This window comes from Rhinoraja longicauda, chromosome 17 (assembly GCF_053455715.1).
Source record: "Rhinoraja longicauda isolate Sanriku21f chromosome 17, sRhiLon1.1, whole genome shotgun sequence".
NCBI lineage: Eukaryota > Metazoa > Chordata > Chondrichthyes > Rajiformes > Arhynchobatidae > Rhinoraja > Rhinoraja longicauda.
The window spans coordinates 1,786,466-1,799,844 of NC_135969.1; the positions used below are offsets into that span (position 1 = coordinate 1,786,466).

At 43.5% G+C, this 13,379-nt stretch overlaps 2 protein-coding genes across 20 annotated transcripts in view; both read left to right on the forward strand.

Moving 5' to 3' along the window:
* ptpdc1a (protein tyrosine phosphatase domain containing 1a) overlaps window positions 1–3,255 on the forward strand; it is a 293,396-nt gene extending 290,141 nt beyond the window's left edge. For 9 of the 10 annotated variants that reach the window (XM_078413921.1, XM_078413926.1, XM_078413923.1 and 6 more), the window contains one exon: window positions 1,860–3,255. In XM_078413921.1, the coding sequence (XP_078270047.1) occupies window positions 1,860–1,973 (114 nt within the window). In that variant the 3' untranslated portion in view covers window positions 1,974–3,255. The remainder of the gene's footprint in view (window positions 1–1,859) is intronic. The other variant, XM_078413929.1, reaches the window with a different exon arrangement.
* Window positions 3,256–12,024: 8,769 nt separating this feature from the next.
* Window positions 12,025–13,379, forward strand: part of LOC144601683 (uncharacterized) — a 28,230-nt gene continuing 26,875 nt past the window's right edge. For 6 of the 10 annotated variants that reach the window (XR_013548349.1, XR_013548353.1, XR_013548347.1 and 3 more), the window contains exon 1: window positions 12,025–12,847. Coding sequence is in view for 1 of the 10 variants with exons in the window: in XM_078413931.1 (XP_078270057.1) it covers window positions 12,328–12,777 (450 nt within the window). In the remaining 9 variants the exon portion in view is untranslated. The remainder of the gene's footprint in view (window positions 12,848–13,379) is intronic. The other 4 variants (XR_013548350.1, XR_013548351.1, XR_013548355.1 and 1 more) reach the window with 1 other exon arrangement.

Consider the following 13,379-nt stretch of genomic DNA (forward strand, 5'->3'; position numbering starts at 1 on the left):
CCCAAAAGAACTGAGTGATCTCCTGGGAGAGGCGAAAAACCGGATAAAAAACCCAGGCCAATTTGGGAAAAAATCCGGGAAATTCCTCTCCGACCCCAAGCTAGGCGATCGAAACTAGTCCAGGAGATCACACAGGTCTTACTCCTTACTATCCCCACACAATCCCCACACACTACTTCACAAGCAACACAGCTTGGTGCTGCTTGCTTGCAGCTGCTAGTCTAAGTGCAGGAGTAAGCCATTTGGCCCTTCGATCCAGCACTGCCATTCAATGTGATCATGGCTGATCATTCACAATCAGTACCCCGTTCCTGCCTTCTCCCCATATCCCTTGACTCTGCTATCTTTAAGAGCTCTATCTAGCTCTCTCTTGAAAGCATCCAGAGAATTGGCCTCCACTGCCTTCTGAGGCACAGAATTCCACAGATTTACAACTCTCTGACCGAAAAAGTTTTTCCTCATCTCCGTTCTAAATGGCCTACCCCTTATTCTTAAACTGTGGCCCCTGGTTCTGAACTCACCCAACATTGGGAACATGTTTCCTGCCTCTAACGTGTCCAATCCCTTCATAATCTTATATGTTTCAATAAGATCCCCTCTCATCCTTCTAAATTCCAGTGTATACAAAGGAAAGGAATGGGAAGGAGAATTAAAGTGTCCAGCAACCCTGACATCAGGTTGGTTCAGGCGGGCTGAGCGAAGGTGTTCCGCGAAACGATCGCCCAGTCTGCGTTTGGTCTCGCCGATGTATAAGAGTCCACATCTTGAATAACGGATACAGTAGATGAGGTTGGAGGGGATGCAAGTGAACCTCTGCCTCACCTGAAAGGACTCTATCCTTTCAGTCCTTTCATGTTACCTTCGCTCAACCCGCGTGAACCAAACTGATCTCCTGGTCACTTTAATTCTCCTTCCCATTCCCACAAAGACCTTTCTGTCCTCGGTCTCCACCATTGTCTGAGTGAGGCTAAATGCAAATTGGAGGAACAGCATCTCATATTTCGCTTGGGTAGCTTACAGCCCAGTGGTATGAATATTGATTTCTCTAACTTCAGGTAGCCCCAGCATTCCCTCTCTCTCTATCCCTCCCCCACCCAAGTCTCACTAGCTTCTCATTTTCACCCAACAAACAGCTAACAATGGCCTGTTTCCTTTATCATCATTACTTTTTTGCATATCTTTCATTAATTGTTCTTTATCTCTCCATATCATCATATATATCTCTCCTTTCCCTTATCCCTAACCAGTCTGAAGAAGGTTCTCGACCCGAAACATCATCCATTCCTTCTCTCTAGAGACGCTGCCTGTCCCGCTGAGTTACTCCAGCTTTTTGTGTCTATCTTCGGTTTAAACCAGCAGCTACGGTTCGTTCTTACACATGTTTTTATGGAGATTTGATTATTACTTAAAGTTTCTTAAAGCTAACTCAGACTTAAACCTGTAAATAGATGTCAGAAAGGGTCGTGATTGTAATCTGGATCTACTGACTGGTTTATTAGATATACCACAATTATGATTGTTAGTCATGACAGTTGGGTACGACTCTCCTGTGTCCTGTGGCCATGCTGCTTGTTGATGTTTATTGTCCAAGCATTCAGTTAATTAACAGCCTTTATGGTAACTAATGTGCATGGGACGATATTTCAATCACTGATCAATGGATGAGAAGAGAACTAAAAATAACAAGATGTAAAGGAAACGCAAATTTTGCTTTTTCCTAATTGGTAACTACTCAATCAACTCTATGGCAATCAACTCCAATCTCATTGCGGCTAAATGCACCAAGACTAATATGAATTAGCATTAGTTTCTGATTATTGTTTGGATAACATTGGGTATTCTGTTGTATTTTTCCCCAGGTCTGTTTTGATGCTGATGAGGGTCCTAAGGTACACAATACGCTCAGGACAATATTAAAGCCGATCTTACAAGAAAAACAAGCCAAGCTCGCAGATTGGGAAATTTCTAATTGAGCACAAGATTTAGGTTTGCCGATTTCTTGAGTAGGAATTTAGGAGCATTCATTTTTTGCTGTTCCTGTTTTTATCATTGCCTGAAATATAAAAGACATAAGTGAGTAATGGACAAGCTCTATGTTGCGGAATAGAGGACAAGAATTAGACAATATGATTGAGACAAGAGTAAATGTACGTGCCACATACTTGATTGTTGTCATATTGTAAATATAGGTTGGTTTTAAGAAATAAGATTTATTTAAGAAAAATTGATCTTGAACTTGAACATTATCCAGCCACCAAATTACAATAAGGTATATCTGTTTAAAGAAACTGCCATGATCTTAAGTGCCACACACAAATGTGGCAAGATATTTTGAATTTAAGTAATTTAATGTTTACACTAATATTGTATGAAATATACTAGGCTCTTTTTGCAAAATATTTTTTCTATGTCAAATTTGTTTTCTTTGTCTAATGCTATAATTCAGTGTTCAATAAGTTACTATATTTGAAAATGTATGAAGGGAAAATGTTTGATGGTTTCGATTATTTTTAAGAATTTTTAATAAGTGCATTGCCAAGCTACTCCGATTTGTTCTAATAATTAGATTCTTAGTTTAAATGTCATGAAAACTTGTAAATACAATATTAATAAATGGGTTTAAAATGTCTTTGCTTGGAACATCATGTGGCACTGAATAATTTTTACTGGAGGGATGAACTAAATTGAATACTTCTTGAAGCATTTTAAGCAACATTGAAGACGGTGTGAAGGCTTGAACATAACACCATTTATATTTTCTCACAAGTAAATATGGCAGATTTCTGATTTTTATTTGTTGCAGCCTGATTTCAATAAGTGCTAGTTTGCACTTTGACGTGGGAATTGTATAAAAAGCATTACATTGGGAATTGTATAAAAAGCATTACCTTGTAGTAATTTCACGTCATTTAAATGTCGATCAAATAGAAAATAGACCAAAAAAAATTGTTTGAAGGTATTGGACTGAACTTCGTTGGTAAATGCTAATGATCATATGATGGACAGGAGTTCAATCACAGAAATCACAAACTTGAGAATTCCAATGGCAAAGTATAAACTTGATGAGATTCTCCAGTGAATAACTTGAGAGTCGCCAGGACGACGGCCCTTTAAGGCCAAGTTAAGATTCCACATTTTAAGAACTTTGTTCTTATACTCTTGTATTTTATTATAATTGTGCTTATGCATGGTAAGCTTTCAACTAAATTGTATGCAAACAAGGAATTTCACGATACCTCAGTACATGCCACAATAAAGTACTATTGAACCATTCATAGATTGCTGGTGCAACATTACTGTAGAGATTTTACAGCTTTATGGAACACCGTTAAGAATGAGCTTAGATTCATTATATTTGTTTTCAATAATTTTTTCAATTATTTGAAAGTAATTTTTGGGAGATTCGGGAATATATATTGAAGAATAATTCCAAAACCTCTGGCTTTAGAGAGGAATGGCACAGAAACAAGCCCTTTGGTGCACTGAGTCTACATCATCAACCTTTGGTTGTTAAGTGGGACTTTGGGCCACTGGGGCTTTGACACCCGTCAAAGATATTCTCCACAATTTCATGGGGCAGGCTTGACCTGATTATGCCACTTGAAACTGACTAATAAGGTTCAGAACCTTCTTCACCAACGTCTGACATTACGGATCCAAAACAAGTTAAGTATGCAACAGTGGAGAAACCGAATAGCAGGTGAGGATGGCAAGCATCACGTACCAAATTCCCAGTCCATTTTGTTGGTGCTTACCATCATCTGAATACAGTTTAATAAATAAGATGTTATACCATTGCTACTTCCACAGAAATTAATGGCTATTGAGGATAGAGAAAAAGATACTGCTGATTTTGCAAAAGTTGTTAACAAACGTTTGGCATTTATTTACTTTGTGGAGTAGACCTGAACATATTTCCAATTTGTTATTCTTCCCACTGTTACTGGGACACTAGGCTTTTGGCAACTTGGGGTTGATTTATCCACTGCCCTGCAATCATCTCCACTTATGAACTTCAGTTTGTTTAGAATGATCCAGCCTATCGTATACATTGCTCAGTGTTGCTATCATCCTTTGACTCTTGAATCTGTGCCAGAATGCATGCAAAATCAATGTTGCATTTGGGGGAAAATCTTCTTTATGTCAAAAAGAGATTTGTCTTAGAATCATAGACTGATGCAGGTGAAAACAGACCCTTCGGCCCAACTTGCCCACACTGGCCAATATATCCCATGTACACTAGTCCCACCTGCCTGCATTTGGTCCATGTCCCTCTAAATCTGTCCTATCCATGTACCTGTCTAACTGTTTCTTAAACGTTGCGATGGTCCCTGCCTCAACTACCTCCTCCGGCAGCTCGTTCCATACACCTTCCATCCTTTGCATGAAAAGGTTACCCCTCAGGTTTCTATTAAATCTTTCCCCCTCACCTTAAACCTATGTCCTCTGGTTCTCGATCGTCCTGCTGTATTTACCCAGAATTTGAATTCTCTCAGTTCTGCTTCAGAATAGGTGCATTTGTATGTACAGTGCCCTCCATAATGTTTGAGACAAACACCCATCATTTATTTATTTGCCTCTGTACTCCACAATTTGAGAATTGTAATAGAAAAAAATCACATGTGGTTAAAGTGCACATTGTCAGATTTTATTCAAGGGTATTTTTACACATTTTGGTTTCACCATGTAGAAATTACAGCTGTGTTTATACATAGTCCCCCCCTATTTCAGGGCACCATAATGTTTGGGACACAAGGCTTCACAGGTGTTTGTAATTGCTCAGTTGTGTTTAAATGCCTGAGGGCACTGTAAGATTTTGTCTTTGATACTACATAGAAAAACTATGTAGCTGCATAATGCTGCCTCTCAATGTGAGAGACGCGGGCTCCATCCTGACCTCGGTCTGTGTGGAATTCTCCCCGTGACCACGTATATTTCCTCCAGGACCTCTGGTTTCTTCCCACATCCCAAAGATGTGCGGGTCTATAGGTATATTGGGCTCTGTAAATTGCCACTACTGTGTAGAGAGTGGATGGGAAAGTGGGAAAACAGTAGTAGTGTTAACGGGTGATCAATGTTAGGCATGCACTCTGTACCGAAGGGTCTGTTTCTATTCTGAATCTTAAAACCAAATTAACCTTCAGCGAAATTGTTACCCAACCGAACTCTCAAACTCTGATTATGTAACCCTGCAAAATTAGAAAGTGTACAGAGCTCGGAAACTGCTTCAGAACTAAAGGGCACTCTTTTAGAAAGAAGATTAGGAGGAACTTCGTTAGTCAGAGGGTAGTTAATCGGGAACTCATTGCCACAGAGCGCTGTGGAGGCCAAGTCAATGGATATTTTTAAGGCAGAGATAGACAAATTCTTGATTAGAATGGGTGTCAAGGGTTATGGGGAGAAGGCAGGAAAATAGGATTAGGAGGCAGAGATCAGCCATGATTGAATGGTGGAGTAGAGTCGATGGGCTGAATGGCCTAATTCTACTTGTTTTGGCCTAGATTTCTTCCAAAAGAAAATATTAAAACACAAAGTGCAGAAGTATTGTAAGTATTGAACATACTCAGCATGACAGAGATGAAATAAACAGCAGAAGCAACGTGTTATTCAATTTACAAATTGCAGCACCATTTTTAGCCTTATCCATTTTGAATATACTTCCTCCAAACTGCTACATTTCCAACAACATTTTCTACATTTTTTCTTACAAAAATATATAACCTCTAACTTACATGGTGCAATGTTCAATTTGGTTTTCTTCAGGAAATCAGATTAGCATCAAGATTAGTTTGAAAATACAAAAGCTGTGGCCCTATAGCTAGGTAACCACACAAACTATGATAACATAGGAGAAGAAGCCATCCACCGTATGTATCCCTTGAGGCTAACCTGCTATTCAGTATGATTGTAGCTGATTATGTTGGCCTTAACGCCTCTTCTGCGCTAGTTCCCCGTAATCTGTAATTCTTCGATCTTTTAAAGGTTTACCTATTTCCATCTTAAATATATCTCATGATTTGGCCTTAACCACCCTCAGGGACAGAGAATTGCAGACATTCACTACCCTCTGAGACAAAAAAACTGTGAGGCATCTGTGTTTAATGACCAGCTGCATATTCAGCAACTTTTGTGTTTTGTGTATCATGTGCACCCTTGGGCAAAAACATCACTGCCCTGCTATTAAAACAAACAGTACTGAACCTGAATAAAAATTTTGAGCTTTGCTACAAATATTTTTTTTAAAGAATTGCTATGCAGAGCATTAGAAGCTAAACAGGCACACTGCTGTGGTTCATCTTACGTGCTACGCTACATTTAAGTATTGCATTCAGTTTTAGCTGCATCTTGGGAATGATGTAAAGATCCTTGCAAGGTGCAAAAATGTTTTTTTGGAGTGGCTCCAGGCTTCAGGGATTTTAGTTACAAGGTGAAATAGAAAACACAGGTACTATTTGCTGCATAAGTGTACTCAATTATGATGGTTCTGGCTGAGATAGTCGAAGAAATATTATTTGCATTAGCTGGTTGTTCAAAGACAGCAGGACACAGATTTAAGCTTTTGGCCGAAGACAAAAGGGGATGCATGTGAGACATATTAATTGTTTGCAGAGATATAGTTGAGAAAAAACAAAACATAATGGACAAACTGTTGATGTAAACACAAATGCATTCATTTTTATTCCCCCGCTTCATCAGTACCATCAGCACCATCTACACCACCACCCCACCACCACCACATATCCTCTTTAACCTCACCCTGACTGTTGAGGTCAAGGATGTCATTGTTGCATCGAAGAGCACTAACCACAACCACTGAGTATTTGTATGACCATTACTGGTTCAGATTTTATATATTTCAGTGATATTGTAAATATCCCTCTCTTCTTTTCCAATAAACTGAATTCTCATCCATTTCCCACCCCTCATCCTGTTCCTACTTTCACTGTGTTAAAATATATTTTCTTTAGTCTTTCTAGTTATTTTACTGTTTTAATAGGATCCAGAAAATCCAACTGATTTTGTTGATTTTGCTCACAAAATGTTGGAGTAACTCAGCAGGTCAGGCAGCATCTCGGGAGAGAAGGAATGGGTGACGTTTCGGGTCGAGACCCTTCTTCACACTAATGTCAGGGGGTCGGGACAAAGGAAGGATATAGGTGGAGACAGGAAGATAGAGGGAGATCTGGGAAGGAGGAGGGGAAGAGAGGGACAGAGGAACTATCTAAAGTTGGAGAAGTCGATGTTGATTTTGCTTGTCAATTAAAAATACCGTGGTTGTTTATGCTGGGTGAAATTAAATATCACATTGCAGGAGAAAGTGGAAAAAGAAAGGATAAAGAAATTTCAAAGGATTTTGGTTGGGCTTTTTTGCGTTGTACAACTGGGTGCAATATTATTTTTAAATTTGGTTGGAGAATAAGCTTGTTAAGGTTGTGTAAGAAGGAACTGCAGATACTGTTTTATACCAAAGATAGACACAAAAAGCTGGGGTAACTCAGTGGGACAGACAGCATCTCAGGGTGTAGATATTTTTGTGTGTAGATAACAATGTATGTAGATATTTTTCTTTAAAAATACCTGTATTTTTCTTGTCAATATTAGCACTAAAGTAGATTTTTCAGATTGACTGAAGATGAATCTTTTTTTTGAGATTCATGAAACTCATATCCCCTTAGAAATAATGTTTTGGTGGTTTGAACATTGGAATCAGTTCAACAGCCATGGTTCACTTTACAGAACATCACGTTTACAATGTTCAATTGCTGTCTTGTTTAAACAACTTTGTATTAATAAAGGGCACACTAAGTTCCTTTTACAAAAGTAAATCTAGTGAACCCTAGTGGAGTGAATATTTAAAAATTAGAAAGATAGAAAATGTTTTACATTTGGAGTCGTATGTAAACCTCTTCAGGGCCAATAATCTTCATTGATTCCATTGCACAGGAAAATCACCCAGAGAAGTGCATCGACGATTACTGCATGAACTAAGACTGCCCACAATGGCCCATTTTCCTTAGAATTTAGGAGTTGAGAGACGGATTGAGGGCGAGGAGTGGGGTAACAAGAATTATACAGCCTGGTAGCAGACTAATTCCATGCCAACCAAATTGGCGTTTGGGGCTAGTCCCATTTGACTGCATTTGGCCCATATATCCCCTATAAATCCTTCCTACCCGTGAACGGCCAATAAACTTATTCATTCATTCATTCATCTGTCCAAATGTTTTTTTGGAAGTCGTAAAGCAGCTCATTACAGTGAAAACATTTGGGCCAAGGTCCCTCTTAAATTTATCTCCTCTCTCCCCAAGCCAATGCCTGCTAGTTTGAGAGTCCACTACACTGGGGGAAAAAATGGAGCATTCACTTTATCCATGCCCTTGTCACTTTGTATACTTCAATAAGGTCAATCTTCACCCTTCTAACATATGATGAGCACTTGACGGCACTGAGCCTCTACTTGCCAGTTTAGAATGATGAGGGGGGACCGCATTGAAACGTACAGAATACTGAAAGGCTTGGATAGAGTGGATATAAAGAGAATGTTTCCACCAATGGGAGAGTCGAGGACACGAGGTCAGCCTCAGAGTAAAAGGGCATTCCTTTAGGAAGCAGATGAGGAGGAGTTTATTTAATCGGGGTGGTGAATCTGTGGAATTCATTGTCACAGAAGGTTGTATTAATTATTGTTAAGGGCCCAAAATCTTCATTGATTCCTCTGTTCAAAATAAGGAATTCACCTTGGGAGGTGTACCTGTGGTTTTAAGGCTCCGTCTGCAATTGAGAGACATGAGCCTGCAGATGTTGAAATCTGGAGCAACACAATATGCTGGAGGATCACAGCGGGTTGGGTTGCATCTGTGAAGGGAAATGGATATCTGAACGGGTGAAGGAATCCAATCTAAAATCTCCACTGTCCATTTCTCTCCACCGCTATTGCTCGAGCTACTACGCTCCTCCAGCAGATTGATTGGCACAATGTTCCTGAGAACTCACAATAGCATAATTTTCTACAAGTACTTATAACACTTGAGGTTCCATAAAGAACTGTGATCTTCACTACTGGAAAGGATGGTGGAAGCAGATTCATAAAAACAGTGAACTGGATATATATTTATTTGGACAAGCTTCCACAGTAGGATGAATTAAATGGTCCATTCAAAGATGTGGGACAGGAATGATGGGCTAAATGACATATGCACACCATTCTATCTGCATCTGTGCTTACTTAGGATATGGTCAATCTTCTTGACCATCTTTAATTTAAAGATCTTTGTTTTCTACCTTAGGGACAGTGATTAATTGATAATTTGTTTTTGCTCCAAATTGATAACTGCACAATTATCTGCAATGATTTCTATTACTTGTACTTCTTACCATTCTGTCCTGATTTTTAGTTCTCAATTTACTCTATACCAATCTTAAAGTAACTAGTAATTTTTCAGAGCCCTTTTTTTTAGATTTAGATTTAGAGCTACAGCGTGGAAACAGGCCCTTCGGCCCACCGGGTCCGCACCGCCCAGCGATCCCTGCACATTAACACTATCCTACACACACTAGGGACAATTTTTATATTTGCCCAGCCAATTAACCTATATACCTGTACATCTTTGGAGTGTGGGAGGAAACCGAAGATCTCGGAGAAAACCTACGCAGGTCACGGGGAGAACGTACAAACTCCGTACAGATGGCGCCCGTAGTCAGGATCGAACATATGTTATAAGGCAGCAACTCTACCGCTGCGCCACCGCGCCGCCCTTTTACAAGATCTCGGCTAATCAGATGTTCAAAGTAAGGCAAGCAATTTCTCTTTTCCTCTGATTTCCAGCAGTTAATGACACTGCATTATGGTGAAATCTACACTATGCTATACACTTTATAAAATATGTATGACTACAGTCAGAAAATATGCGTGTGTATTTATATATATATATACACACACACAGAATTTTCTTTTTCTTGTTTATTATAGTTTATAGCGTACTATGTTTACATATTCTGTTGTGCTGCTGTAAGTAAGAATTTCATTGTTCTATCTGGGACATATGACAATAGAACACTCTTGACAAATAGTAACATTAAATCCACAATTGCACCGGAAAAAACTTAACATGGGGACATAACGTAAAAATAGAAACATAGAAAATAGGTACAGGAGTAGGCCATTCAGTCCTTCAAGCCAGCACCGCCATTCAATATGATCATGGCTGATCATCCACAATCAGTACCCCATTCCGGCTTTTTCCCTTAGCCCTCTCTTGATAGAAAGTGTAGTGTGAATGATCGTCTTACAATTCTGTCGATGCACAAGTGCAATGTTTTTATGCACAGGAGACTGACACCACGGATAGTGGTTACACATGAGGGAGATATGGCAGAGCAGGGAGAAGGATGCAAAGATAGACATAAGATGCTGGGTAACTCAGCGGGACGGGCAGCATCTCGGGATAGAAGAAATAGGTGACGATTCACGTCGAGACCCTTCATCAGACTGAGAGTCAGGGGAGAAGGAGGCAGAGATAAGGAAGGATAAGGTGTCAAAACGAGACATCAAAAATGATGGGGTAGATGTATAGATTATTGTTAGCTAGGAGAAGGTAACAATGAAGCATAGAGATAAAATTTAATAGGGGACAGTCCGACTGGTTGGAGAACTGGCGCAGAGATAGAGTTGCCACCTTAGAGTGCCAGAGACCTGGGTTCAATCCTGACTGGGTGCTGTCTGTATGGAGTTTGTACGTTCTCATATGTGTGTATATATATATATGGAAATGTATATGGAATATGTGGACCTGTGGGTATGCATATATATACACTTAACTTTTTTTCTCTTGTTTATCATATTGTTTACAGTGTACTATGTTTACATATTCTGTGGAAAGAACTGCAGATGCTGGTTTAAATCGAAGGTAGACACAAAATGCTGGAGTAACTCAGCGGGTCAGGCAGCATCTTAGGAGAGGAAGGGGTGACGTTTTGGGTCGAGACCCTTCTTCAGACTATGTTTACATCTTCTGTTCAGTCTATGTTTACATATTCTGTTGTGCTGCCGCAAGTAAGAATTTAATTGTTCTATTTGGGACACATGACAATAAAACACACTCTCTTGACATCCTGGGTTTTCTCCAGGACCTGCAGTTTCCTCCCACACTCCAAAGACATACTGGTTTGTGGGTGAGTCGTCTATGGTAAAGATTGTCCCTCGTGCATGTGTGTAGGATAGTGCTAGTGAAGAAGGGTCTCGACCCGAAACGTCGCCCATTCCTTCTCTCCTGAGATGCTGCCTGACCTGCTGAGTTACTCCAGCATTTTGTGAATAAATACCTAGATGCGGGAAGATTGTTCCCGATGTTGGGGGAGTCCAGAACCAGGGGTCACAGCTTAAGGATAAGGGGGAAGTCTTTTAGGACCGAGATGAGAAAACATTTCTTCACACAGAGAGTGGTGAGTCTGTGGAATTCTCTGCCACAGAAGGTAGTTGAGGCCAGTTCATTGGCTATATTTAAGAGGGAGTTAGATGTGGCCCTTGTGGCTAAAGGGATCAGGGGGTATGGAGAGAAGGCAGGTACAGGTTACTGAGTTGGATGATCAGCCATGATCATATTGAATGGCGGTGCGTACAGGCTCGAAGGGCCGACTCCTGCACCTATTTTCTATGTTTCTATGATTTGTACCAGCATCTGCAGTTATTTTCATACACTTAGTGTACGGTGTGATCGCTGGTCAGTGGGCCTGTTCATAAGTGATAGGAGGATAATTAGGCCAACCATGGCTGATCCATCTCTCCCTCCTCCCCACATTCTCCCCATAATCTGTGACACCGGTACTAATCAAGAATCTGTCTGTCTCTAGCCTGAAATATCTCCACTGAGTTGTCCTCCTGTGGTGTGGCGGGGCGGCGTGTGTGCACACAGCACAGCACAGCACAGGGCTGGGAGGGGAGGGGAGGGGAGGGGAGGCAAGGGTTACTCGTGTGGGGCAGAGTCACCGCTGGGCGGGGGCTGACTGCCATCCGGGTACTGCCGAGCCCGGCCCGGCCGGCGGGCGGGTGTTCGGTGGCGGCCATCCCATGGCCACGGATAGAGAGCGGCCGGGCCCGGTCATGGCCACGGAGAGAGGGCGGCCCGGCCCGGTCATGGCCACGGATAGAGAGCGGCCGGGCCCGGTCATGGCCACGGATAGAGAGCGGCCGGGCCCGGTCATGGCCACGGAGAGGGCGGCCCGCCCCGGTCATGGCCACGGATAGAGAGCGGCCGGGCCCGGTCATGGCCACGGATAGAGAGCGGCCGGGCCCGGTCATGGCCACGGAGAGGGCGGCCCGCCCCGGTCATGGCCACGGAGAGAGGGCGGCCCGGCCCGGCTATTGATAGAGGGCGGCCCGGCTATGGCCACGGATCGAGGGCTGCCCGGCCCGGTCATGGCCACGGAGAGGGCGGCCCGGCTATGGCCACGGATCGAGGGCTGCCCGGCTATGGCCACGGATCGAGGGCTGCCCGGCTATGGCCACGGAGAGAGGGCGGCCCGGCCCGGCTATTGATAGAGGGCAGCTCAGTCATGGCCACGGATCGAGGGCTGCCCGGCCCGGTCATGGCCACGGAGAGGGCGGCCCGGCTATGGCCACGGAGAGAGGGCGGCTCGGTCATGGCCACGGATAGAGGGCGGCTCGGCCTGGCCACGGATAGAAGGCGGGCCGGCCCGGCTCGGCGGCCATGGATAGAAGCCGGCCTAACGCGATGGATAGCTAGCCGGCCGGCCGGCCGCCGTGCGATGGCGCACTGAGGTGATGCTGGCGATGGCGGGCGGGCAGGCGGAGTGTGTGAGGCGACAGTGATGGCGATGGCGGGCTGAGGTGAGTCCTCGCCGCTCTCACTCTAAACAGACAAAGGTCGTCGTTTCAATCATCGCCGTGTTCAGCTCCGGCGCCACTTTCCCCTCCAACTCCTCCTCCTCCTCCCCCTCAAACACCAACATCTTTCTGTGGAGAAAGGTCGCCATGTTTTTGCGGGGCGGAAAGTTTCTGCCGACTCTGAGCGGCGATGGTCGCACGCCTGGCAGCGCGCGTAATGTGAGGGCCGAGGGGAGGGGAGGGGAGAGAGAGGAGGGAGGGGGAGAGAGAGGAGGGAGGGGGAGAGAGGAGGGAGGGGGAGAGAGGAGGGAGGGGGGGAGAGGAGGGAGGGGGGGAGAGGAGGGAGGAGGAGGGAGGGGGAGAGAGAGAGGAGGGAGGGGGAGAGAGGAGGGAGGGGGAGAGAGGAGGGAGGGGGAGAGAGGAGGGAGGGGGGGAGAGGAGGGAGGGGGAGAGAGGAGGGAGGGGGAGAGAGGAGGGAGGGGGAGGGAGGAGGGAGGGGGTGAGAGGAGGGAGGGGGAGAGAGGAGGGAGGGGGA